The sequence below is a fragment of the Bubalus bubalis genome, chromosome 21 (genome assembly GCF_019923935.1).
Source record: "Bubalus bubalis isolate 160015118507 breed Murrah chromosome 21, NDDB_SH_1, whole genome shotgun sequence".
In the NCBI taxonomy this organism is placed as follows: Eukaryota; Metazoa; Chordata; class Mammalia; order Artiodactyla; family Bovidae; genus Bubalus; species Bubalus bubalis.
This window is the reverse complement of record NC_059177.1, coordinates 14,878,406-14,903,788: the sequence shown is the minus strand read 5'-3', so window position 1 is coordinate 14,903,788 and position 25,383 is coordinate 14,878,406. Positions and strand designations below refer to the sequence as shown.

The 25,383-nt window shown below is 47.1% G+C and overlaps 1 protein-coding gene across 8 annotated transcripts in view; it reads right to left on the bottom strand.

The window, feature by feature from the left end:
- Nucleotides 1-1,387: 1,387 nt before the first annotated feature.
- The window catches only part of LOC102405919 (atypical chemokine receptor 2), a 98,926-nt gene continuing 74,930 nt past the window's right edge, over nucleotides 1,388-25,383 (bottom strand). For 4 of the 8 annotated variants that reach the window (XM_044934247.2, XM_025272406.3, XM_025272409.3 and 1 more), the window contains one exon: nucleotides 1,388-2,712. In XM_044934247.2, the coding sequence (XP_044790182.1) occupies nucleotides 1,529-2,712 (1,184 nt within the window). In that variant the 3' untranslated portion in view covers nucleotides 1,388-1,528. Of the gene's footprint in view, nucleotides 2,713-3,967; nucleotides 4,115-8,847; nucleotides 9,235-25,383 lie in introns of those variants that run through there. The other 4 variants (XM_025272412.3, XM_025272397.3, XM_025272414.3 and 1 more) reach the window with 4 other exon arrangements.

Sequence of the window (25,383 nt, the reverse complement as noted above, 5' to 3'; positions counted from 1 at the left end):
CCTCTCTCAGAAGTCTCCTCTGACTGCTTTGAGAGGACAGTGGTAGAGATGGAGTCCCAAGGTCTGCACTCATCCTGGCTCAGCTAGCAATAGGACCCCCGCCCCCACCCGATGATAACTCCAGCATTTCCAGCCTGCCTTCCTGGCTCAGCTGTGGCTGGAAAAGCTGAGGCTGGTGTTGTGAAGTGACTCACACTCTGACAGCAGTGTCAGGCTGTGGAAAGTGCTCTGGGGTTGGGGAACTGGTAACTGCACTGGGATCTCTATTTTCTTCCTCCTGGGTTCGGCAAAACATCAGATATTAAACTCTATTCTATATATAACCACCAGAGCAACAACAACAACAACACCCACTACTTACACAGCACTTACCGTGGGCCAAGCTCTGTTCTCAGAACCTTACATGTATTAATTCATTTCAGCCTTGCAACACCACTCTGATACTACTGCTATCTCTATTTTGCCTGTGAGTAAACTGAGAGAACATGCCTGAGGCCACACAGTTAGTAAGTAGGGGAGTGGGGATTTGAACCCAGGCCCAGAGTCTGGGCTAGCTCATTAAAAGATAGGGGTGAAGGCTGGAGACTAGAGATGGGAAAGTGATAGGAGACCACACTGCCATGGCAATGGAAGGCTGCTTGTGGGGCTGATGGTATGTGAATGAAAAACAGGAAAAGGAACTGGGAGCCACATAAGGACAAGAGGGAAAAGGTCCAGGGCCATGGGAATGGCACGCAGGGAGAGAATTCAGGAAAGACCAGCTCAGGGGTGGGGTAGGTCTCCTCTCTACTGCACAGTGTGGGATGCCTTTGGGCGTAAACCTTCAGGCCCTGCAGCCACAAGACAAGGTCAGGGCTTTATCCAGAGCCCTTGAATTCCACGGGGCTGTTTTCTCATCATAAAATAAATAAGACTTACAGCAAAGACAAGGGATTCCGTGGGATTAAATGTGGTACAGCTATTATAGCAGCTAACACCATGGACACCTGACAGTGTGCTGGGCGCAGGAACAAGGAGCTTCACATACATTAACCTATTTAATCCTAATATTTACCTTATAGAAATTAAACATGATTATTAGTCCTGTTTTATAGCTATGAATACTGAGGCACAGAGACTAGGGAACTGGCCCAAGAGCAAGTGAGTAACACACCAGAAACTAAAATCCAAAATTCTTGCCTATTTTTTTGGACCATGCAGCATCGCTTAACTCCCCGACGGGGGGTTGAACCCATGCCCTTGGCAGTGAAGGTGCACCGTCTTAACCACTGGACTGCCAGAGAATTCACCAGAGTCCATATTCCTAAAACCAAAAATTACATTCCCTCTCAAAGAAAATAACACGTGAGTTGTAGTCCCACCCACCCCCAACTTCATCATCAAGTTTTATGTGTGTTATGGTACACACTAACCTCATAAAGACTTTTTGAGACAAGCACTATTATTATTTCCATTTTACAAATGACGAACTGAGGCTCAGGGAGGGAGAGTAACAATTGCAAAGACACACAGCAAGTATACTGCAGGATTAGGAATCAAGTCTCAGCAGTCCGCTTGAGATCAAGAGCCTTGTCGGGGAGTTCTCAGCCGGCCTCTCCCCGAGGTCACTCATGCCCATTACATCTTCCTGGGCCGTGAGCCCGCTGCTCTCAGAATAGCTGGACGGCAGGGCCTGTTGCCTTCTGAGCACAGTGGCCAGGAAAGCCTTGAGGTACTGGCGGAAGCGGTGGCTGGAGAAGGCGTAGAGGACGGGGGTGAAGCAGCAGTGCAGGAAGGCGATGCTCTCCGTCACCTGCAGCGCATAGTCCAGGTGCTGGCTGACCCTGCAGTCCCCAAAGACTTGCAGGTCCAGCAGCGAGTGCAGGAACAAGGTGAGATTGTACGGGAACCACAGCACAAAGAAGGCCACCACCAGAGCTACGGCCATCCTCAGGGCCCGGCTCTGGCCCGGGGGCCTCAGACTCACCACCACAGAGCCAATGCGGGAGTAGAAGAAGATCATGGCAAGGAGCGGGAGGAGAAACCCCAGGAGATTCTGCTGGAAGCGGAGGAAGAGCTTCCAGATGGTCCCATGTCCCCCAAAATCTGCATAGCACTCCCACACGCCCGGGGAGTTCTCATGCGTCCTCACAAAGACCATGTCGGGAATGGAGACAGCCAGGGCCACAGCCCACACAGTGGCTGCAAGCAGCAGGCTCTTGGCTCGGGTCCTCAGTCGGTGGTAGGGCCGAGCGCAGACAATCTCCAGGTACTTGTCCAGGCTCATGCAGCTGATGAAGAAGATGCCACTGTAGAAGTTCACGGTATAGAGGGTGCTCACCACCTTGCATAAGACGCTCCCAAAGACCCAATGCCATGCCACAGAGATGCCCCAGAAGGGCAGTGTCACCACAAACAGGAGGTTGGAGATGGCCAGGTTCAGCAGATAGGTCTCGGTCATCCGTCTTCGAGGCACGAACCGGAGCAAGACCGCTAGGAGGAGGAGGTTTCCAACCAGGCCCAGCACAAAGATCAGGCTGTAGAAGACAGGTAGAAAGACTCTGCCAAATGACAGCACCTCGTCCTTCCTGCACAGCATGAAGATCATGTCCTCCAGGTAGTACTCATAGTCATAGAAGGAGCTGCTGTTCTCAGAACTGGCCACCTTGGTGGTGGGCGGCAGAGGGGAGGCGGTGGCGGCCATGGCGGGAGGATGCACCCAGTCCTGGAGCTCTGCGGGCCAGAGAGCAGTGTGAGCCACAGGAGATGGATCCAGGCCTTCCCGCCCTCTCTCCAAACCCACTGGAGCCCCTTTTCTGGGCTGTCTAATAGACTCCCCACATTCACACCAGTACCTGTGGGCTAGCGACTAGGAGTACAAGTGCGGGCAGCCCAAGGCTACCCCGTGATACTGAGGTCATCTTGGGTAGGTGACATAACCTCAGGTGTTCTCACAGTATTCACTTCTCTTCTTTATTTTGTCCCTCATCGTTTATAAAGACTGATACAGTCATTTGTGTCTTCTTTGTTATTGAGGGATACCGATTCACCTGGGCTTCCCAGGTGGTACAAGTGGTAAAGACCCACCTGCCAATGCAGGTAGACGTAGGATATGTGAGTTCGATCCCTGGGTTGGGACGATCCCCTGGAGGAGGGCACGGCAATATTCTTGCTTAGAGAATCCCATGGACAGAGGAGCCTGGCAGCTTGCAGTCTATAGGGTTGCACAGAGTTGGACACGACTGAAGTGACTCAGCACACACCAATTCACCTATTTATTGAGTCTGTATACCCTTCCTCATGTGTGGCTTAAAATTCTTCTTCTTTGTGTGACTTATAATTTTGTTTTCACTTTAAGGTCACACTGCATGGCGTGGGAGATCTCAGTTCCTTGACCAGAGACTGAAACCATACCCTTGTAGTGGAAGCACAGAGTCTTAACCACTGGACTACTGGAGAAGCTCCAATTTTTTTTTTAAAGAGCTTCTCTTCAGTGGGCTTGCTTCTTCTGTAAATAGCTAGTGTGCCCACTCTGGCTTTGAGCTCCCTTTACTTCTGTCACTTGAGGATTTCCCTTGCTTTGGTTATTTTAAAAGTATTTTTGGGGATAACAAGATGGCAGAGGAGTAGGTAGACGTGGAGTACATCTCTCTCCACGGATTCATCAGGAATACACCTTCAGACACAAAAGATCTTGCAAAACACCAGCTGAGAGCAGGCAGGAGTACCTGACCACTGGAAGAGAATATATAGAACCACGCAAAACGCAGTAGGACGAAGGAAGTAGGGGGGGAAAGAGGAGAGTGAGCAGGACTGGACCTGCACCTGGGGGGTAGAGGAACTGAAATAGGGGTCAGAGCCTCACATCGGGGCAACTGTTTAGGACAGAGGAGAAGCATTTAAGGCTGTTGGAGAGTGAAGCAGCTGAGCTGTGACAGCGTGAATGGAATAGAATCACACAGACAATCCTTGCTGCAGCCATACATACCCTGGACAGGGACGCAAGTCCCCTAGGAAGTACAGGGGCTGGGAGTTGGAACATAGGGATTGGAGAGCAATCCCAAGGCAAGGTCTGCTGTTGACTGCGAGGAGACGGACCAATGGGGCGTGAAGGAGGAGATCTCAAGGGGAATCCCTGTGGAGGAAAACCAGGCAACCATGGAGCCAAGGCGATACCGCAGAGTGACGTGCAGGGGCGGAGCCATCGCTGTAGTCTCTCCCCACATGCCAGCAGTGACAGCTGAACGACAGCCGCTCCAGAGAGGCTGGCCCTCTAAGTGCCCGATGCGCCAAGCAACAGAAAGGACCAGCCAGACAGGCTCTCTGACCGCCTGCTGCCAGAGGCTAGAAAAAGACTATGATAGGGCCATAGCTCTAGGAGTTCTTCTAGGTCTTCATAGAACTGATCAACTTCAGCTTCTTGGGCATCAGTGGTTGGGGCATAGACTTGGATTCCTGTGATGTTGAATGGTTCTGCCTTGGAAACGAACAGAGATCATTCCATCATATTTGAGACTGCACCCAAGTACTGCATTTTGGACTCTTTTGTTGACTATGAGGGCTACTCCATTTCTCCTATGGGATTCTTGGCCACAGCAGTAGATATAATGGTTATATGAATTAAATTCACCCATTCCCGTCCATTTTAGTTCACGGATTCCTAAGATATCAATGTTTGCTCTTGCCATCTCCTGCTTGACCATGTCCAGTTTACCTTGATTCATGGACCTAACATTCCAGGTTCCTATGCAATACTGTTCTTTACAGCATTGGATTTTACTTTCATCATCAGACACATCCACAACCAAGCTTCAGTTTCAGCTTTGGCGCAGCCGCTTCACTCTTTCTGGAGCATTAGTAGTAGTTCTCCACTCTTCCCCAGTAGCATATTGAACACCTTCTGATCTGGGCAGGGCTGGGGAACTCATCTTTTGGGGTCAAATCTTTCTGCCTTTTAAACATTTCATGGAGTTCTCTTGGCTAGTATACTGGCGTGGTTTGCCGTTCTCCCCTCCATTTTGTCAGAACTCTCCATGACCCAACTGTCTTGGGTGGCCCTACACGGCGTGGTTCATAGCTTCATTGAGTTACACAAGCCCCTTCACCATGACAAAGCAGTGAACCTTGAAGGAGAGATCTGGAAACCTCAGAACTAACACCAAAAAAAATAAAATAAAAGATATCCTATTCAACATAGGGGATTGGAATGCAAAAGTAGGATATCAAGAGATACCTAGAGTAACAGGGAAGTTTGACCTTGGAGAACAAAATGAAGCAGGGCAAAGGCTAACAGAATTCTGCCAAGACAGTGCACTGGTCATAGCAAACACCCTTTTTCAACAACACAAGAGATGACTTTACACATGGACGTCACCAAATGGTCAATGCCAAAATCTCTTTTGGTATTTGGTCAAAACCAAAGAATGATTACGTTCTCTACAGCCGAAGATGGAGAAGCTGTATGCTGCTGCTGCTGCTAAGTCACTTCAGTCGTATCCGACTCTGTGCGACCCCAGAGACGGCAGCCCACCAGGCTCCCCCGTCCCTGGGATTCTCCAGGCAAGAACACTGGAGTGGGTTGCCATTTCCTTCTCCAATGCATGAAAGTGAAAAGTGAAAGTGAAGTTGCTCAGTCGTATCCAACTAAAAGCGACCCCAGGACTGCAGGCTACCAGGCTCCTCCATCCATGGGATCTTCCAGGCAAGAGTACTGGAGTCGGGTGCCATTTCCTTGTCCAAGGAGAAGCTGTATACAGTTAGCAAATACAAGACCTGCAGCTGACTGTGGCAAATCATCAGCTCCTCATAGCAAAATTCAGGCTTAAACTAAAGAAAGCAGTGAAAACCACTAAGCCAGTCAGGTACAACTTAAATTCCCTATGAATATACAGTGAAGGCGACAATTTGTGTGTGTGTGTGAAGGTGACAAATGTAAGGTCTTAGATCTAGTAAACAAAGTGCCTGAAGAACTATGGACGGAGATCCATAATATTGTACAGGAGGCAGCAAACAAAGCTATCCCAAAGAAAAAGAAACGCAAGAAGGCAAAGTGGTTGTCTGAGAAGGCTGTACAAATAGCTGACAAAAGGAGAAAAGTGAAAAGCAAGGGAGAAAGGGAAAGGTACCCCCAACTAAATGCAGAGCTCCAGAGAACAGAAAGGAGAGACGAGAAGGCCTTCCTCAATGAACAATGCAAAGAAATAGAGGAAAACAAGAGAAAAGATAAGATGAGAGGTCTCTTCAAGAAAATTGGAAATATCAAAGGACAATTTCATCCAAAGATGGGCATAATAAATGGCAGAAATGGTAAAAAACTAACAGAAGCAGAAAAGATCAAGAAGAAATGGAAAGAAGAGCTATACAGAAAAGATGTTAATGACTGGGATAACGACAGTGGAGTAGTCTCTCACTCAGAGCCAGACATTCTGGAGTAGGAAGTCAGGTGGGCCTTAGGAAGCACTGCTGCCAATAAAGCTAGTGGAGGCGATGGAATTCCAGCAGAGCTATTTAAAATCCTAAAAGAGGATGCTATCAAAGTGTTGCACTCAATATTTCAGCAAATTTGGAAAACCCAGCAGTGGCCACAGGACTGGAAAAGGTTAATCCTCATCCCAAATTCCAAGAAGGGCAGTACTAAAGAATGTTCAAACCACTGGACAATTGCACTCATCTCCCATGCTAATAAGGTTATGCTCAAAATCCTCCAAGTTAGGCTACAATAGTACGTGAACCAAGAACTTCCAGATGTTCATGCTGGGTTTAGAAAAGGCAGAGAAACCAGAGATCAAATTGCCAATATTTGCTGGATCGTAGACAAAGCAAGGGAATTCCAGAAAAACATCTATCTGTTTCACTGACTATGCTAAAGCCTTTGACTGTATGGATCATAACAAACTGTGGAGGGATGGGAATACCAGAACATCTTACCTGTCTCCTGAGAAATCTGTATGCGGGTCAAGAAGCAACAGTTAGAACCCTGTATGGAACAACTGACTGGTTCAGGATTGAGAAAGGAATACAAGACTGTTTATTGTCACCCTGTTTATCTAACTTAAAACGCTGAGCACATCAGGTAACATTCCCAAGGACACACAGCGAGTGTACTGCAGGATTAGAAATCAAGTCCTGGAAGCTGGCATAAGATCTGGAGCCTCGAACCATGCAGTGGGAGCTGCTGTGAGCCCTCTCAGACTCACAGAATCGACAGTTGCCCCCTGCATGGCCCCCCTTGAGAAGCATGGCATTTGGGTTCATAGCAATGTATAAAACACAATGAAAACAATGCAACCCAGTCCTGACAGTTACGGGAAGCTTTCTTATACCCTAGCGCTTGCAGGTCCTCCTGGCTTCCCTGTGAGATGGGGAGCAGGTACGCCCTCCCTGGTTTCACAGGAAGCCCAGGGCCATACCACAAGCCAGGCAGGGTTGACCCTAGAGCCCTCATCATCCTGGACCACTGCACACACGATCCTTCTTTGCTTTTCTAATATGCATTTTTCCTGATTACCGAAGTAATATATGCTCAATGTAAAATGTGAAAATAGAAGAAAAAATAGAAAAGAGACTAAAAATCTCTCCCTAATCCTACCCTGCCCCCTCTAAAGTAACCCTTGGGAACATGCTGGTGTATCTTTTCTTTTCCATGCCCAGAGCCCCCATCTGCCGCACTGATCTTTCCTGGGTGTGAGACTCACCTGCTGGCTTCCTGGCTGGAAGAGAGTGGCCTTGTCCAGTCCCCATGGAGTAGGGGGCCCCTTGCAGCCACCTGATAGACACGCCATCTCCTGCTCCCTGGGATCCGTGAGGCCCACCCACTCCCCACGCTCCCTGGGACCCCACATTACTCAATGTTTCCTGGCTCTTATCAGGAAACAGGGATGTTTGTGACATTGATGAAATCACAACAACAACCCCTCCACCCAAAGTTTCCTTCAATTAATAAAAACTAGGTAATTTTAGAACCTGGTTCTTCAAGGAGCTGCTGCGGAAGATTTTCACATCTTTCTTGAATCACTTTTGCTCCCCCCTCCTTTTTTTTTTTTGCTTCTCTTGTTGCCTGAACTTTCACCACTTGAGCTCCTGGTTTTCATTTCACCATTATCCTGGGGTAAAAATGAAACGCTCACCCCACTGCCACTACCCCCAGGGAGAGTGGTATACTCAGCATGGTGCAGCATGGAGGAACAGACTACAAGCTGGTTCACTTCATGGCTGAGCATCCCTGAGCGAATTACTTAACCTCTCTGAGCCTTAGTTTTCTCAACTCGGAAATGCTTTCCTGGTGGTGTTTCTATAATATTAGTTAATAATTAAATAAGTGCCTAGCACATGACTATTGGTTTCCCCTCCAGGCCCTAAAATGACACTTGGCTCAAGTTGGGATGGATAAAAGGATATCCTGGGACTGTTTGGGACAGATGGAGGGGTTAAGATCTTGTCAGGGTTTGGGGATAAGAAGAGTGGGCTTTTAAGAAGAGAGTGTAGATGTATGCTGGAAACCTCAGCCCTGGGAGTGGGGCCCCTTAAAGGCTACCTCATCTGTCCACATCACAGTACAGCCCAGAGAGCAGAGGGAACAGCTGAAGTTACCCAGCCTCGTCTGGTACCAACCCTCAGGGATTTCCCAAACCCACAAAGCAGATCCTCAGAGCCAGAGTCAAGGGCGTAAGGGGCCAGCAGGCCACCTTCCTCCCAGGCTGCCTGGGCCACTGCTCCAACAGCTGTCCTAAAGAGAGAGTGCCACGCTCACCCTACTTAGCTCCTGTCTCTCCCCACACCTGTCCCCTCTCCTGGCCACAGGATCTGGTCTCTCCCTGTAGCCCCTACATAGGACCCACCCACCCCATTTCCAGAATGGCTGAAACCTACCAGAGCCAGACCCACTTGCCTGTGGATGCCCACCTCGCAACCAGGAGGAGAGCAGCAGCGTCTGTGTCCCTCTTCCTCGGGAAGCACGGAGGGAGTGACTCTTCTTTATAAGCTCTTCCCCTCCCCAGACCGCTTCCTGCCCGCATCCTCTGCATATCCCTTGTGCCTGCCCCAGCCCCACCTCAGCTGCACACTGAACTTGAGTCAAGCCCAAATGACCGCCTCATTGAAAGATCACCACCCCCAAAGATACACTAATTATTTTAGAAAACATGTGTCCCCAATCACACTTCTCTGGAACCATTCTCTTTCGGCTGGGCCAAGGACACGAAACGCCTCAGTCCAGGCTTCCAAGCTTTCACTTACTCTTGTCCCCTATCTTAAGTAGTCTTCCCAGCCTCCAGTTTCATTGGTCCTGGATTCTGCACCCCCCGCCGCTCCCTGCCCCACCACCCAACTCTCCTCCTCTGACGGTAACTCCACACAATCAGAGCTGTGTCTGGCTCACCCATAGTGACATCAGTTCTCTCATCTACCAGACTTTTCAGGCCAACTTCACTCTTTCCCCTTCCCTGCTCCCCCCGCCAGTCCCATCACAGCATGAATCTCTTCAGAGCCAGCTGTCTGTTCATGTCTGCTCAAGGACCATATGTGACCCACCAGGCTGAGCCCAGGGCCTGGCAAATGCAGACCGAGTAAACGAATACACGTGTGGAACACACTGCCCGTCACGCGCTCGGCAGTATGAGGGTACCTACCTCTCCACCAGGATGGCACCTGTGGTCCACTGTGAGTCTCAGCTACCTTCATCTCCAACCCCACTGCCAGCCTGACACAAAGCAGATGCTTGGTGAATGCTCACTGCCCCTATCTGAACTGAGCAGTTAACAGAATAATGGCAGGTGGTTACAGGCACTGGCGATAGGGTCACACAGAGCTGGGCTTGAACCTGGCTACGTACATGCTGTGTGACCTAGAGAATGTAGCCTCACCTCTCTGAGCCTTGGTTTTCAGATCTTTTTGGGGAGGTGGGGTTGGTGTCTCCCTCAGACAGGCATGAGAACTAAATGTCCCCAGAGAGGTGGACAAAGACAGACATTTGCCTTTCTCTGGGGTCCACAGGACACAGGAGGCCAAGCCTATGATGGGTTCCACTCCCAACAGTGGGGAGCAAGGGACCTTCCTCGTGAGTGGGTTTCCAAGTCTCTCTGGGGCAAATGTTAATTACCAATAGGGAGAATAAGGCCACAGAGTCCTGGTACCATCTAGGGGAACAGCTAGGTTCTAGAACTTGGGCTTCTTCCTCACCACCCCCTTCTTAATTTTATTTTTTTTAATTTTTTAATTAATTTTAATTTTTTAATTTAAAATAAGTTTTAGACTTGCAAAAATTGTGCATAGAATTCTTGTTAACATATTATATAATCATAATACAATTATCTAAACCATGAAATTGACATCAACATAATATCATTAACTGGACTTGCCTAGTAGCTCAACAGTAAAGAATCCACCTGCCAATGCAGAAGACGTGGGTACAGTCCCTGGGTCAGGAAGATCCCCTGGAGAAGTAAATGGCAACCCACTCCAGTATTCTTGCCTGGAGAATCCCATGGACATAGGAGCCTGGCAGGCTACAGTCCAAGGGGTCACCAAAGAGTCAGACACGACTTAGTGACTAAACAACAATAATACTTCAACTAATCCACAGACCTACTTGAATGCCACCAACTGTCCCACTAGTGTCCTCTCTGGTCCTGGATCCTAAGCAGAACCCCGTCGTGCATTTGGCGGTGGTGCCTCCATGGTCTCTCTGCTCTGGGACAGTTCCTCAGCCTTGCTTTGTCTTTCATGACCTTCACCATTTTGAAGAGAACTGTAGAATGAACCTAAATTTTGGTTTCATGCTTCTTCATGATTAGATTGAGGCTATGCATTTTAGGTAGGAACATGTGTTCCAGAGAAGCGATGTGTCCTGCTCACTACATGATACCAGAGGTAACTGATTTCAATATGGCCCATTACTGACCATGCTAACTTTGATCACTGGGTAAGGTGGCTTCTGCCAGGTTTTTCTTCAGCAAAATTACTGATTAACCCTTTGTAATTAATAAGCATCCTGTGGGGAGGTATTTTGAAACTATGTAAATATCCTGTATCTTCTTATACTTTCACTACTAATTTTAGCACCCATCAAATGATGCTTTCTGACAACAATTATTACTGTAGTGTTTGCCAAATGGTGATTTTCTATTTCCATCCTTCTTTCTACATTTATTAACTGGATGGAATTTTACCATTAAGAGTTGGTCCTATTTATTTATATATATCGGTAGAGACTCATGAGTACTACTTTCATTTCATTTTTGATGTTCAAATCATTTCATGCTCTTTTGAAATATTTCAACCCATCTGCTTCCTGCTGACTTGATTTCCCAGCCACAGTTCATCATGGTGGGCAGGGCAGGATACTGGGGCAGGTGTCTTTGCATGAGTGGCCAGGTTTCCCTAAAATTCACTCAGGCATCTTCCCAGTAAAAGCTGGGCCTTTTCCTGGAATAGGCAGGTTCCAGTCAGAGGAAGTCAGTCATGGGCTCCAATGCCAGGAAGGGCTGACCAGGTAGGTCCACATCCTTCCACTGCCTTCCAGTCCATCATCCTGCTCTCCACCCCAATCCTGACCTGGCCCATGGCAGTACCAGCCAACCTCATGCCCTGAGCTTTTCATTCTCGACTCCTCTTTCTCTGCTCTGCTGCAGGGACAGTTGCTGAGAAGCCCGGGTGGCAGACAGCTGGGCAACATTTACCCAGATTCATAAAGAGGAACTGTGCTCCACCCAAGAGATAGCTGCCAGGTGTCCTTCCCCAGCTCCAAGGGCAGCCAAGGCAGTGAGCACAGTGCGCTGCAGCAGGAGAAACCGGCCAGGGAGCAGCGGGACTGGCCCATGTCCAAGGGAGCTGAGGGAGACGGGGGGCTCTGAGCTCATTCTCTTTGCTCTCTTTAATAAGACTGTCTGACCTGCAGAAGGGGTGGACTCAGTCTCTAATGCCAGCCAGCCAGGATGCTCACAGGCCTCTCCCATAGGGCACAGTGCCCTTGGACTACAGGTCTGTGACTTGACAATCTTTACTATTCCAACATACTCCTAACTCACTGAACACATTTATTAACTACAGTGAAAAGTGGCATCGCATTTTTAAAACACCTGCTTCTCTCTTCAGCTGAGCACGGACTGTGAATCTGCCAAGCTTCCACATACAGCCTGTCCTCCACGAGCCACCTGAAGGCCTGTCTCCCCCGCCATGAGCCTCCCCACGTCCCTCCAGTCTACCCTGATGCCTGGCTCTGAGCCTCTGCACGCAGAGTACTCAGCGCTACCCACACTACACAGGAATGGGAGAGGCAGCTGGTTAACTTGTTGATGGAGTCTAGCCAAACTTGATAAACTGGATTTTAGAGAAAGGAGTCCTGGTTTGGCTCAGCCTCAGCTTCTGTCTCACTCACTGTCTCTCTTTCTCCGTTTCTCTGTAATCCTTAGGCAAAGCTCACCCCATTCTGGGCTGGGCCCACGAGAGCATTAGTCTGGTCCAACTCCAGGGTTTTAGAGTTGGAAACCCTAGAGCACAGACTGGCTGCCCAGTTCACAAGTTCTATGGGTGCCTATGTCGAGTCACCGATTCAGCGTGGTGGCAAATCTCAGAGCAGCTTCTTTCTACTCTGCCCCACTGATGGCCCAGCGGGAGAGACATGATGCTTATCCCGCCTCTTCCTGCACCTTCTACTCTGCCCCACTGATGGCCCACCGGGAGAGACATGATGCTTATCCCGCCTCTTCCTGCACCTTCTACTCTGCCCCACTGATGGCCCAGCGGGAGAGAGATGATGCTTATCTCGCCTCTTCCTGCACCTTCTGGCCCCTCCAGTCACCCCAGGCATGTGTTGTCTCCCCTTCCGTACATCTGCCCAGGGCCTTGTGCTCAGGGCCTCATGAGGGGGCTGATTTCAGTTAAGGTGGGAGGGGGGTGTGTAACCTTCTCACCACTCAGCAGCCCCTTGCCGGGGTACAAATATACCTGTTTGCAATCAACATATTTATTCCTTTATCACAATACCTTCAACCACATATTCCATGTTAATATAGTGGTTCACCACATGCCTTCTCTGTGGGTTGGGCCAAGCTGAGGTTATCACACCCATTTTGTGGACGCGGCTGCCAAGGCTCAGAGAGGGAAAGTCACTTGCCCAGAAGCCTGTAGTTGATAGGCGTCCCTGAACTTTCTGATTCCTACCCGAGTGCTCTCTTGCCCACAAGGTATGAGAATACTCTGTTTAATTATTTGCTTCTTCCTTCTCCCTCCCTTCCAACTCAGACCTAATTAGCTATTCTAGGACAGAAATTATTTCTTACTCATCTGCAAATCCCTCACAGAAAAGCCCAGCGAGGGCTTGACATGAAGTAGAACTGTAATACAAGTGTACTAGGTGAACGGATGCTTCCCAAGTGACATTAGTGGTAAAGTAAAGAACCTGCTTGCCAATGCAGGAGACGTAAGAGACGCAAGTTCAATCCCTGGGTCGGGAAGATCCCCTGGAGGAGGGCATGGCAACCCACTTCAGCATCCTTGCCTGGAGAATTTCACGGACAGAGCCTGGTGGGCTATAGTCCATGGGGTCACACAGAGTCAGACACGACTGAAGTGACTTAGCATGTAGCACATGCTTTGATGTAGGAAGCTTCCCAGAATGACTTAAATCCACTCCCTGGGGCTTCTCTGGAGAGTGGTTGTAGAAGGTCAGTCAGGTCTGATGACATCCATGCTCCATCAGCTGGGTTACCCTATTGTTGGCTCTGGGACTTTGCCCATGAGGGCATGACTGACACCCAGCCAGAGTGAGGTCAGGGTCAGCAACCAGCAGCAGCTGCACACATCCTCGGGTTCCCAGCAAAGATGGCATCGTGTAGGGCTTGAAAACTGGTGCTCACAGCAAAGCCCAAAAGTAGGTAGGAGGCAAGGACGGGCTGAAGTGCCAGCTTTCTGTGGCTAAGTTCATTTTGTGGAATTATTTTCTTTCAAACATTTTTCCGGTCTTGGAAAGTGTGAAAGCTGTTAATCAACTGCTGAAAACTGAAAGCCTTGCCAAACACTCCTTCACCTTTTTATCCCATCTGCCCAACCACAAGGCCCTCCCCACATGTCTGTCTCAGGTCCAGGCGATCTGACTCTGCATTCCCACCCTCGGCCCCCAGCCAGGTGCTGACGGCAACTTCCTTCCAAATCCAGCTGTTTTCTCCTCACCACATGTTTTATAGTTTTGTTAAGTTTATTTATTCTGGCAATTTTCAAATATATACTTTAAGAAAGTGCCAGAATAGTGTAAATAACTCTCATGGATCCATCATCCAGCTTCAGTGATTATCAACTAGTGGTAAATCTTTCTACTCATACTCCCACTCACTTATCCCTTCCTGTGTTCAGTTCAGTTCAGTCCCTCAGTCATGTCCGACTCTTTGCGACCCCATGGACTGCAGCACACCAGGCCTCCCTGTCCATCACCAACTCCTGGAGCTTGCTCAAACTCATGTCCACTGAGTCAGCGATACCATCCAACCATCTCATCCTCTGTCGTCCCCTTCTCCTCCCTCCCTCAATCTTCCTAGCATCAGGGTCTTTTCAAATGAGTCAGTTTTTCGCATCAGGTGGCCAAGATATTGGAGTTTCAGCTTCAGCATCAGTCCTTCCAGTGAATATTCAGGACTGTTCTCCTTTAGGACGGACTGGTTGGATCTCCTTGCAGTCCAAGGGACCCTCAAGAGTCTTCTCCAACACCACAGTTCAAAAGCATCAATTCTTCAGTGCTCACCTTTCTTTATAGCCCAACTCTCACATCCATACATGACTACTGGAAAAACCATGGCTTTGACTAGATGGACCTTTGTTGGCAAAGTAATGTGTCTTCTTTTTAATATGCTGTCTGGGTTGATTATAGCTTTTCTTCCGAGGAGCCAGCGTCTTAATCTCATGGCTGCATCACCATCTGCAGGGATTTTCGAGCCCTCTCACTGTGTCCACTGTTTCCCATCTATTTGCCGTGAAGTGATGGGACCAGATGCCCTGATCTTCATTTCTTGAATGCTGAGCTTTAAGCCAGCTTTTTCACTCTCCTCTTTTCACTTTCATCAAGAGGCTCTTTGGCGTTTCTTCGCTTTCTGCCATAAGGGTGGTAACATCTGCATATCTGAGGTTATTGTTATTTCTCCCAGCAAACTTGATTCCAGTTTGCACTTCATCCAGCCCAGCATTTCTCATGATGTACTCTGCACATAAGTTAAATAAGCAGGGTGACAATATACAGCCTTGACATAATCCTTTCCCGATTTGGAACCAGTCTGTTGTTCCATGTCTGGTTCTAACTGTTCCTTCCTGACCTGCATACAGATTTCTCAGGAGGCAGGTCAGGTGGTCTGGTATTCCCACCTCTTTCAGAATTTTCCACAGTTTCTTGTGATCCACACAGTCAAAGGCTTTGGCATAGTCAATAAAGCAGAAATAGACGTTTTTCTGGAACTCTCTTGCTTTTTCAATGATCCAACGAATGTGGGCAATTTGATCTCTGGTTCCTCTGCCTTTTCTAAATCCAGCTTGAACATCTGGATGTTCACAGTTCACAGACTGTTGAAGCCTGGCTTGGAGGATTTTGAGCATTACTTTGCTAGTGTGTGAGACTGAGTGCACTTGCGCAGTAGTTTGAGCATTTTTCAGCATTGCCTTTCTTTGGGATTGGAATGAAAACTGACCTTTTCCAGTCCTGTGACCACTGCTGAGTTTTCCAAATTTGCTGGCATATTGAGTGCAGCACTCTCACAGCATCATCTTCTAGGATTTGAAATAGCTCAACTGGAATTCCATCACCTCCTCTAGCTTTGTTCATAGTGATGCTTCCTAAGGCCCACTTGACTTCACATTCCAGGATGTCTGGCTTTGGGTGAGTGATCACATCATCGTGGTTATCTGGGTCATGAAGATCTTTTTTGTATAGTTCTTCTGTGTCTTCTTGCCACCTCTTCTTAATATCTTCTGCTTCTGTTAGGTCCATACCATTTCTGTCCTTTATTGAGCCCATCTTTGTATGAAATGTTCCCTTGGTATCTCTGATTTTCTTGAAGAGATCTCTAGTCTTTCCCATTCTATTGCTTTCCTCTATTTCTTTACACTGATCACTGAGGAAGGCTTTCTTATCTCTTCTTGCTATTCTTTTGAATTCTACATTCAAATGGGTATATCTTTCTTTTCCTCCTTTGCCTTTAGCTTCTCTTCTTTTCTCAGCTATTTGTAAGGTCTCCTCAGACAACCATTTTGCCTTTTTGCATTTTTTTGGGGGGGATGGTCTTGATCACTGCCTCCTGTACAATGTCATGAACCTCCATCCATAGTTCTTCGGGCACTGTCTATCAGATCTAATTCCTTGAATCTATTTGTCACTTCCACTATGTAAGCATAAGGGATTTGATTCAGGTCATACCTGAATGGTCTGGTGCATGGTCTAGCCATTCACTATCACAGTAATCCAAATCTATGCCACAACAGTAATGCTGAAGAAGCTGAAGTTGAACGGTTCTCTGAAGACCTATAAGACCTTCTGGAACTAACACCCAAAAAGATATCCTTTTCATCATAGGGGACTGGAATGCAAAAGTAGAAAGTCAAGAGATACCTGGAGTAACAGGCAAGTTTGGCCTTGGAGTACAAAATGAAGCAGGGCAAAGGCTAACAGAGTTTCTCCAAGAGAATGCACTGGTCATAGCAAACAGTCTCTTCCAACAACACAAGAGAAGACTCTACACTTGGACGTCACCAGATGGTAAATATCAAAATCAGACTGATTATATTCTTTGCAGCCAAAGATGGAGAAACTCTATACAGTCAGCAAAAACAAGACTGGGAGCTGACTGTGGCTCAGATCATGAACTGCTTATTGCAAGAGGTTATACTGGGAGAAACTACATGAGAGGAATATAGGATCTTTCTGTATTATTTCTTGCAAATGCATGTCTAAAATTATGGTAAGATGATTTTTAAAAAGGTAAAAAATTATTCTGAAATACAGTTCTTAAAGTATTTTTAAAAACACATTTATGATACCGTAACATATGCCTTTCATTATTAACACATTTAAAAAGATATAGCAACAAATCTTACAACTACTATGACAGTGATAAATATAAATTATATTTTTAAGATACCTGTGACAAGATCCTGCTAATAACACTACTTTTTGATTGCTTACAGCCATAATCAAACATGTTAATTTTGTCAGAGGTTAATGAAAATAAAGGGGTTTCCCAGGTGGTGCTAGTGGTAAAGAACCCACCTGCCAATGCAGGAGATGTAAGAGATGCAGGTTCAATCCCTGAGTTAGGAAGATCCCTTGCAGAAGGGCATGGCAACCTACTCCAGTATTCTCGCCTGGAGAATCCCATGAACAGAGGAGCCTGGCAGGCTACCGTCCTTGGGGTCCCACAGAGTCAGACATGACTGAAGCAGCTTAGCATGCACACAATGAAAATAAAAATGTAAATTTTCTTCCTATCAAAATTCAGGGTTCCCTCCCTGAGTCATATCATGGGCCCCCAAGTTAAGGACTCCAGCTTTGCTTAAAATGACAGCTTTCTTTCCTCTGTTTCACAAGCTATAATGGACACAGTGGGTAAAGAGTAGTAGTGGGAGCATCTATGGAGGACGTGGTGGCCACACTGCATTGGTCATGGCAGCGTGGAGCATTTTTGAAATGTCAATTCATGCTTCCCCATATTGACTTTCCCTTTACTCAAACAGCAAGATCTTAGAAAAAGTCTGAATTTTCCTTGTCCTTTGAGTACAGGAGTTTGAGGATATTAAGGTTCTCTTTCTGCCCTTCATCAAACTAAAAACTTATTCCCCAGGCTGGGGAGAAGATGAGGGGCCTGAGGGAAGCATGTCACTCTAGACACTAGATGACCCTGGGCTCTGCTTCCCCATCAGAGACCTGGGGTTTCTGGGATCAAGGGAAAGAGGGACATGGCACATTGTGAGTCTAAGTTGAGTACAGCTACAGGCAGCCCCATCCCACTCCCTAGCTTGGCACAGATGCAACAAAATGAGGTACTCAGTGAACTGCCAGACCTGAAGGTGCTGGTGGACCATCCTGAGTGTGCATATATAGGGCTTGAGACCGACCGGGAGGCAGCAAAATGTCTAAGTGGAGGCCTGTATGGGCAGATTCCACCGAGAACCATGTGGCATAGTGCTTGCCTTGGCACTGACTGAATCTCCTAGACCTGATGCAATTCTGGGCAAACAGTGATCCTCACACTGACTGATATTTCTTTTCCATTATCCCGTGGAATGCAGCCACAAAACAGAAAACAAGTTGTTCTTGAAAATATGATATTTTTTTGTATATTGAGTTTGTGTTCAAGAGCTAGTGGCACTTTCAGAATCCAAGGGCACAGCTTCTGCAGCAGGTGCCACTGCTGGTGCTCCAAGACCCAACCCTTCCTTATACCCACTGGCTGACTCCCAACTGGCAACATCCACCACGCCATGTCTCAAGGCTTGCTCTGCCTAACAAAGCCTGTTTTACCTCTGCCTCCCCAACAGTGCCGTGTGCCAGAAGTTCCAAGGAAATAATGTTCTCGCCCCCTCAAGAGTCCTCAGCAGTCGCCCGGCCAGAAGTTCCAGAGAACTAAAACATCCCACCCCATCAAGGGTCCGAAACCAATGACTGGGCCAGAAGTTCCAGGGATACAACTCTTTCTACCACCTCAAGAGCCCTCAACTAGGGACTTCCCTGCTGGTCCAGTAGCTTAAGACTCTGCGCTCCCAATGCAGGAGAGCAGTTCCTTGAGAGTCCCTTGGACTGCAAGGAGATCCAACCAGTTCATCCTAAAGGAAATTAGTTCTAAATATTCATTGGAATGACTGAGGCTAAAGCTGAAACTCCAATACCTTGGCCACCTGATGGGAAAAACTGACATTTAAAAAGACATTGATCCTGGGAAAGACTGAAGGCAGAAGGAGAAGGGGACAACAGAGGATTAGGTGGTTGGATAGCATCACCAACTCAGTCGACTTGAGTAAGCTCCAGGAGTTGCTGATGGACAGGGAAGCCTGGTGTGCTGCAGTCCATGGGGTCACAAAGAGTCAGACATGACTGAGCGACTGAACTGAACTGGGTTAGATCCCTTGTCAGGTAACAAGATCCCACATACTGCAAAGGGCATAAAGATCCCCTTTGCCACAGCTAACCCTGGCACAGACAAATATACTTTAAAAAAAAAAAAAGCCACCAGTAACCCTCAGGTGAATGGTCTGTACTGTTATCCTGAATTTCCCCAACGGGATTACATGACCCTCCCTCCCCAGTCTCACTTCCCCACTATCCTGCCTGTGTTTCCACCTCCCAAATAAACTACCCACTTGAACCACATGACACTGCCAATGGCTGATCTTCTTTGCTTTATTTTTAAAAAATGAATGCAACTTTATAAATAAAACTGAAGCTAAAATCTACACTCATATCCCTGTCTCGGGGTCTGCTAAGACATTTATCTATTACATACTCCATCCAAGAACTGTCCCCTTGAGCTGCCACCAAACCCTCTCTGCAGTGGGTCAATGGGAGGAAACTGCTGAACCAAATTCAGGGGAATGATCCCCTGGGAGCTGGAGAGGCCCAGTGTGCCTCCTCTGGTTCCACAGGAGAGGTGAGGTAAAGAACACAGAGGCTGCTTCAGGTTGGGAATACGCTCCACCCAGATACTACATATCACAGTGGGAACTGTGGCCACAAAATGAGGAAACCATGAGATAAGGAAATGCTATGATTGGAAATGTGATGAAATCTTTGGAAGCTGAAGCCCGGGATGTGGAGTGAAAAACTGCAAAAAGGAATATCTGTATGATCTCAGGACGGTGACCGTGAAAAGTTCTGGGGCCCTATTTGGCCTGATCCCAGGCCTCCCTCCTAGAGAACTCAATCCCTAGGAGCTGGAGGTGGAGGGCTCTGGGCTTATAAATGGGCAGGAGAACACCTTGGCTAAGTCTGAACCCCAAACATAAACTACCACGTTAGCCACCCAGCAAAATTAGCCTGCCTTCATGGCTTGGAGGGTGTGGGGATCCCCCCGCTAGACAGTGGAGCAGGAGCAGAGCCTGGACGAGAAGCCAGGCCTGTTTCTCTCTGAGCAGATACTTTTGCCTGTAACCCAACAGGAAATGCATTTTACCCAGCAAGCGACTACACAAGTTTCATAAAAAAAATAAATGCCCTGACAATCCGTAATGCATTTTGACATTTTCAATTTTATTCTGTTTCATATTTCTAAAATGCTGAACATAACACATTAAGTGATTTCACAACTCACTGCTGGGTGGTGACCCACAGTTTGAAATACTGCCCTTGAATGTATCCAGAAATGAAAGTAGGTGGACAGGAATTCTAGGCTTTTCCTAAATACTGTGTATTTCCCGTCAGCCTCCATGTCCCATCCAAGGCTGCAGAGAATACTAGGCTGAGCCAGGAAATTAAAATTCTGCAAAGTGGACACAGAGAACTTGTGGTTGCCAAGGTGGAAGAGGGGATGGATTGGTCATTTGGGATTAGCAGGTGCAAACTATTATAGATTAACAACGAGGTCCTGGAGTATATATAGCATAGGGAACTATATTCAACATCCTGTGATAAACCATAATGGAAAAGAATATGAAAAAGAATGTATTAATATATATGAAAACGAATATCTATGTAACTACTCACTTTGCTATACAGCAGAAGTTAACACAACACTGTAAATCAACTATACTTCAATAAAATAGAAATTTTAAAGTAAAATATAAAATTCTGTAAGGTGAAGGTGATTCCTGTCTCCTAATCCAGTGATTCAAACCAGGCATTGCCACTGCTTTCACATACTTTGCCACATCTCATACCACCTGTACTATGATTACTGTATGAATATTCTAAATCAACTCATCACTTTTTAAAACTTAAATACTCACACTAGCCTTGTCTTATGGAAATCAAAGGTTTGAAGTTACTCCCTGATGCAAAATAAAACTAAAACACAAATGATGAAAGTAAAACACGCTTTCTGTGCTCCACATTAAATTCCAGAACTTCTGGCTCTCCCAGTCCTGCTCCTTTCACAAGAAAATAATCCAGCATTGATAGCTCAATATGAGCTGTCCTTAACCCCTACAAAGGCTTTGTCCTTCCAGACAGTCCACCTCCCCAATGACAATCCGCACCATCATCATGGCTAATGACATTTAAACTCATTCAGTCTTCACACTGGCCCTGTGACTTGGTCAGGTCACTCCCTTTTATAGATGAGGAAGCAGGTATGGAGAGATGAGGCAGACTTGGCCATAGTTAGGACATTTTGAACCCAGGTCATCTGAAAGCAGAGCCTACGTGCCTAACTGCCCCCTCTGAAGGTGCCCATCCCCAATGCCAGCCCTAGTGTTGCCTCTTACAGGATACCATCCTGGACTACGCATCCATAATATTGTTCTGCCTCTGTTACCAAAGCACTCGCTTCTTGCCTGTTTAACTCACTGGAGGTCAATCATAAAACTGCTTGGATACACTGCCTCTACCAGGCTGGGAGCTTCTTGAAAGGATGGCAACATCTTATTCTTCTATGTATTTCTGTGTCCAATAGCCTGTCTGAGGCATCAGAGGCCTTCAGTGTTTCTTGGACACTATGATCTTTTCTTGTTATTTAACAAACACTCAGCACTCTTTGCAATTTACCAGCTCACAGGCTGGTTTCCAGTAAAGCCCTGGCAACAGTCAGAGGGAAGGGAAGACAAGTTAGAGACAACAGAATGAAGGGGTCTTAACCTGCGGTCCACAGCTCCCCACTGGACCCATGCCTAGGATACAGGTCTCTGAACTTGAGTGGAACAAGATTACATCTTTATTGTCACTGGCCTCTCATGGAAATTCAGTATTTCCTTCTAATGGAATCTGACCTGTGACTCAGTCACTAGTAAAGTCACTAATAATTCCATTTCACATCACCATTGCAGCAGACATCGCAAAATACACCCGTCACTTCCTAAAAATTTTGGTTTTCAGACCCACAGCTGTATCTTGTATTTAAGACACCAGTAAAGAAACACAGGTATAGCACATACCATGCCACAATTGGAAAAACATAGCTTAGCATCTGTATTTTAATAAGACTGGCATTTCTTAGCAATTTCAATAGGGTTAGTAATCTGTTTTATTTTATACTTTTTAAAACATTATTTTGAGATAGGCCCATAGGTTTCACCAGGCTGCCAGTGGAAACTATGGTCCAAAAAAGTTAAGAGCTGGGTTTGAGTTCAAACCTTAGTTCTGCCATTTACAAAACAAGTTACCTGGGCCTCAGTTCCTTCATCAGTAGAATGGGGATTACTACCTACCTTATTGGATTAGCATCTAGCATCTGAATAAAACTGATTCCAAAACCAACCTAGACTGCCTGGTGAGGCACACAAAGCCCGAGCATAGTGGAGCCCTCAGTTGCCCACCTCTCCTGTCACAGAAGCCATTTGTCCCCCTCAGTGTGGCTGAGACCAGCTCCCTGTGGCTGGACATAAGGGCTAACTTCAGACACTTCTTAGATGCTCTATCCCCATTCTGAGCTCAGCATCTGCACCCCACTCCCCAAATTGGCAGACATCCTGGAATGTGAAGTCAAGTGGGCCTTAGAAAGCATCACTATGAACAAAGCTAGTGGCGGTGATGGAATTCCAGTTGAACTATTTCAAATCCTGAAAGATGATGCTGTGAAAGTGCTGCACTCAATATGCCAGCAAATTTGGAAAACTCAGCAGTGGCCACAGGACTGGAAAAGGTCAGTTTTCATTCCAATCCCAAAGAAAGGCAATGCCAGAGAATGCTCAAAGTACCGCACAATTGCACTCATCTCACACGCTAGTAAAGTAATGCTCAAAATTCTCCAAGCCAGGCTTCAGCAATATGTGAACTGTGATCTTCCTGATGTTCAAGCTGGTTTTAGAAAAGGCAGAGGAACCAGAGATCAAATTGCCAACATCCGCTGGATCATGGAAAAAGCAAGAGAGTTCCAGAAAAACATCTATTTCTGCTTTACTGACTATGCCAAAGCCTTTGACTGTGTGGATCACAATAAACTGTGGAAAATTCTGAAAGAGATGGGAATACCAGACCACCTGATCTGCCTCTTGAGAAATTTGTATGCAGGTCAGGAAGCAACAGTTAGAACTGGACATGGAACAACAGACCGGTTCCAAATAGGAAAAGGAGTACGTCAAGGCTGTATATTGTCACCCTGTTTACTTAACTTATTTGCAGAGTACATCATGAGAAACGCTGGGCTGGAAGAAGCACGAGCTGGAATCAAGATTGCCGGGAGAAATATCAATAACCTCAGATATGCAGATGACACCACCCTTATGGCAGAAAGTGAAGAGGAACTAAAAAGCCTCCTGATGAAAGTGAAAGTGGAGAGTGAAAAAGTTGGCTTAAAGCTCAACATTCAGAAAACGAAGGTCATGGCATCCGGTCCCATCACTTCATGGGAAATAGATGGGGAAACAGTGGAAACAGTGTCAGACTTTATTTTTTGGGGCTCCAAAATCACTGCAGATGGTGACTGCAGCCATGAAATTAAAAGACGCTTACTCCTTGGAAGGAAAGTTATGACCAACCTAGATAGCATATTCAAAAGCAGAGACATTACTTTGTCAACAAAGGTCCGTCTAGTCAAGGCTATGGTTTTTCCCGTGGTCATGTATGGATGTGAGAGTTGGACTGTGAAGAAGGCTGAGTGCCGAAGAATTGATGCTTTTGAACTGTGGTGTTGGAGAAGACCCTTGAGAGTCCCTTGGACCGCAAGGAGATCCAACCAGTCCATTCTGAAGGAGATCAGCCCTGGGATTTCTTTGGAAGGAATGATGCTAAAGCTGAAACTCCAGTACTTTGGCCACCTCATGCGAAGAGTTGACTCCTTGGAAAAGACTCTGATGCTGGGAGGGATTGGGGGCAGGAGGAGAAGTGGGGGGCAGGAGGAGAAGGGGACGACAGAGGATGAGATGGCTGGATGGCATCACTGACTCGATGGACGTGAGTCTGGGTGAACTCCAGGAGTTGGTGATGCACAGGGAGGCCTGGCGTGCTGCGATTCATGGGGTCGCAGAGTCGGACACGACTGAGCGACTGAACTGAACTGAACTGAACTGATGAGGCTCACAGGAGGGGCCAGTCGCCTCCCTTTTAAGCACTGACACGCATTTCCACACTTCACCACAGGGTGGAGCTGGTTGACACAGCTTCATCTATCAGTGGGACCTTTCACCCTGACATGCATTTCCACATATGTCCACTGGGCAGGGCTGGTTCACACTCTCAATCTGTCAGCAGGCCAGGAGCGCTGCCGGAACGCTCCCAGAACACTCCCGTTAGGACCATCTCACTATCCACCCCTTGCTTCCCTCCATTCGCTGTCCCTTCCCACCCCCACCCCGCTTCCCAACGGAGCCTGCCTTACAGAAACGTGCCCCCCCTGTGCTCCTTTCCAGTAACCTTCTACTCATAGAATGGTGGTGACTATTCTGACTTTACGAAGATCATGGCATCCGGTCCCACCACTTCATGGGAAATAGATGGGGAAACAGTGGAAACAGTGTCAGACTTTATTTTTCTGGGCTCCAAAATCACTACAGATGGTGACTGCAGCCATGAAATTAAAAGACGCTTACTCCTTGGAAGGAAAGTTATGACCAATCTAGATAGCATATTCAAAAGCAGAGACATTACTTTGCCAACAAAGGTTCGTCTAGTCAAGGCTATGGTTTTTCCTGTGGTCATGTATGGATGTGAGAGTTGGACTGTGAAGAAGGCTGAGCGCCGAAAATTGATACTTTTGAACTGTGGTGTTGGAGAAGACCCTTGAGAGTCCCTTGGACTGCAAGGAGATCCAACCAGTCCATTCTGAAGGAGATCGGCCCTGGGATTTCTTTGGAAGGAATGATGCTAAAGCTGAAACTCCAGTACTTTGGCCACCTCATGCGAAGAGTTGACTCCTTGGAAAAGACTCTGATGCTGGGAGGGATTGGGGGCAGGAGGAGAAGGGGACGACAGAGGATGAGATGGCTGGATGGCATCACTGACTCGATGGACGTGAGTCTGGGTGAACTCCAGGAGTTGGTGATGCACAGGGAGGCCTGGCGTGCTGCGATTCATGGGGTCGCAAAGAGTCGGACATGACTGAGCAACTGATCTGATCTGATCTCTGATTCTGACTTTTAATACCATAGATTAGCTTTGCCCTGTTTTTAAAGTTTATTTAAATGTTGTTCAGTCGCTCAGTTGTGTCTGACTCTTTGCAACCCCATGGCATATATTTTGAAATGGCAACCCACTCTAGTATTCTTGCCTGGGAAATCCCACAGGCAGAGGAGCCTGGTGGGCTACTATCTATGGGGTCGCAAAGAGTTGGGACACAACTGAGCAACAAACAT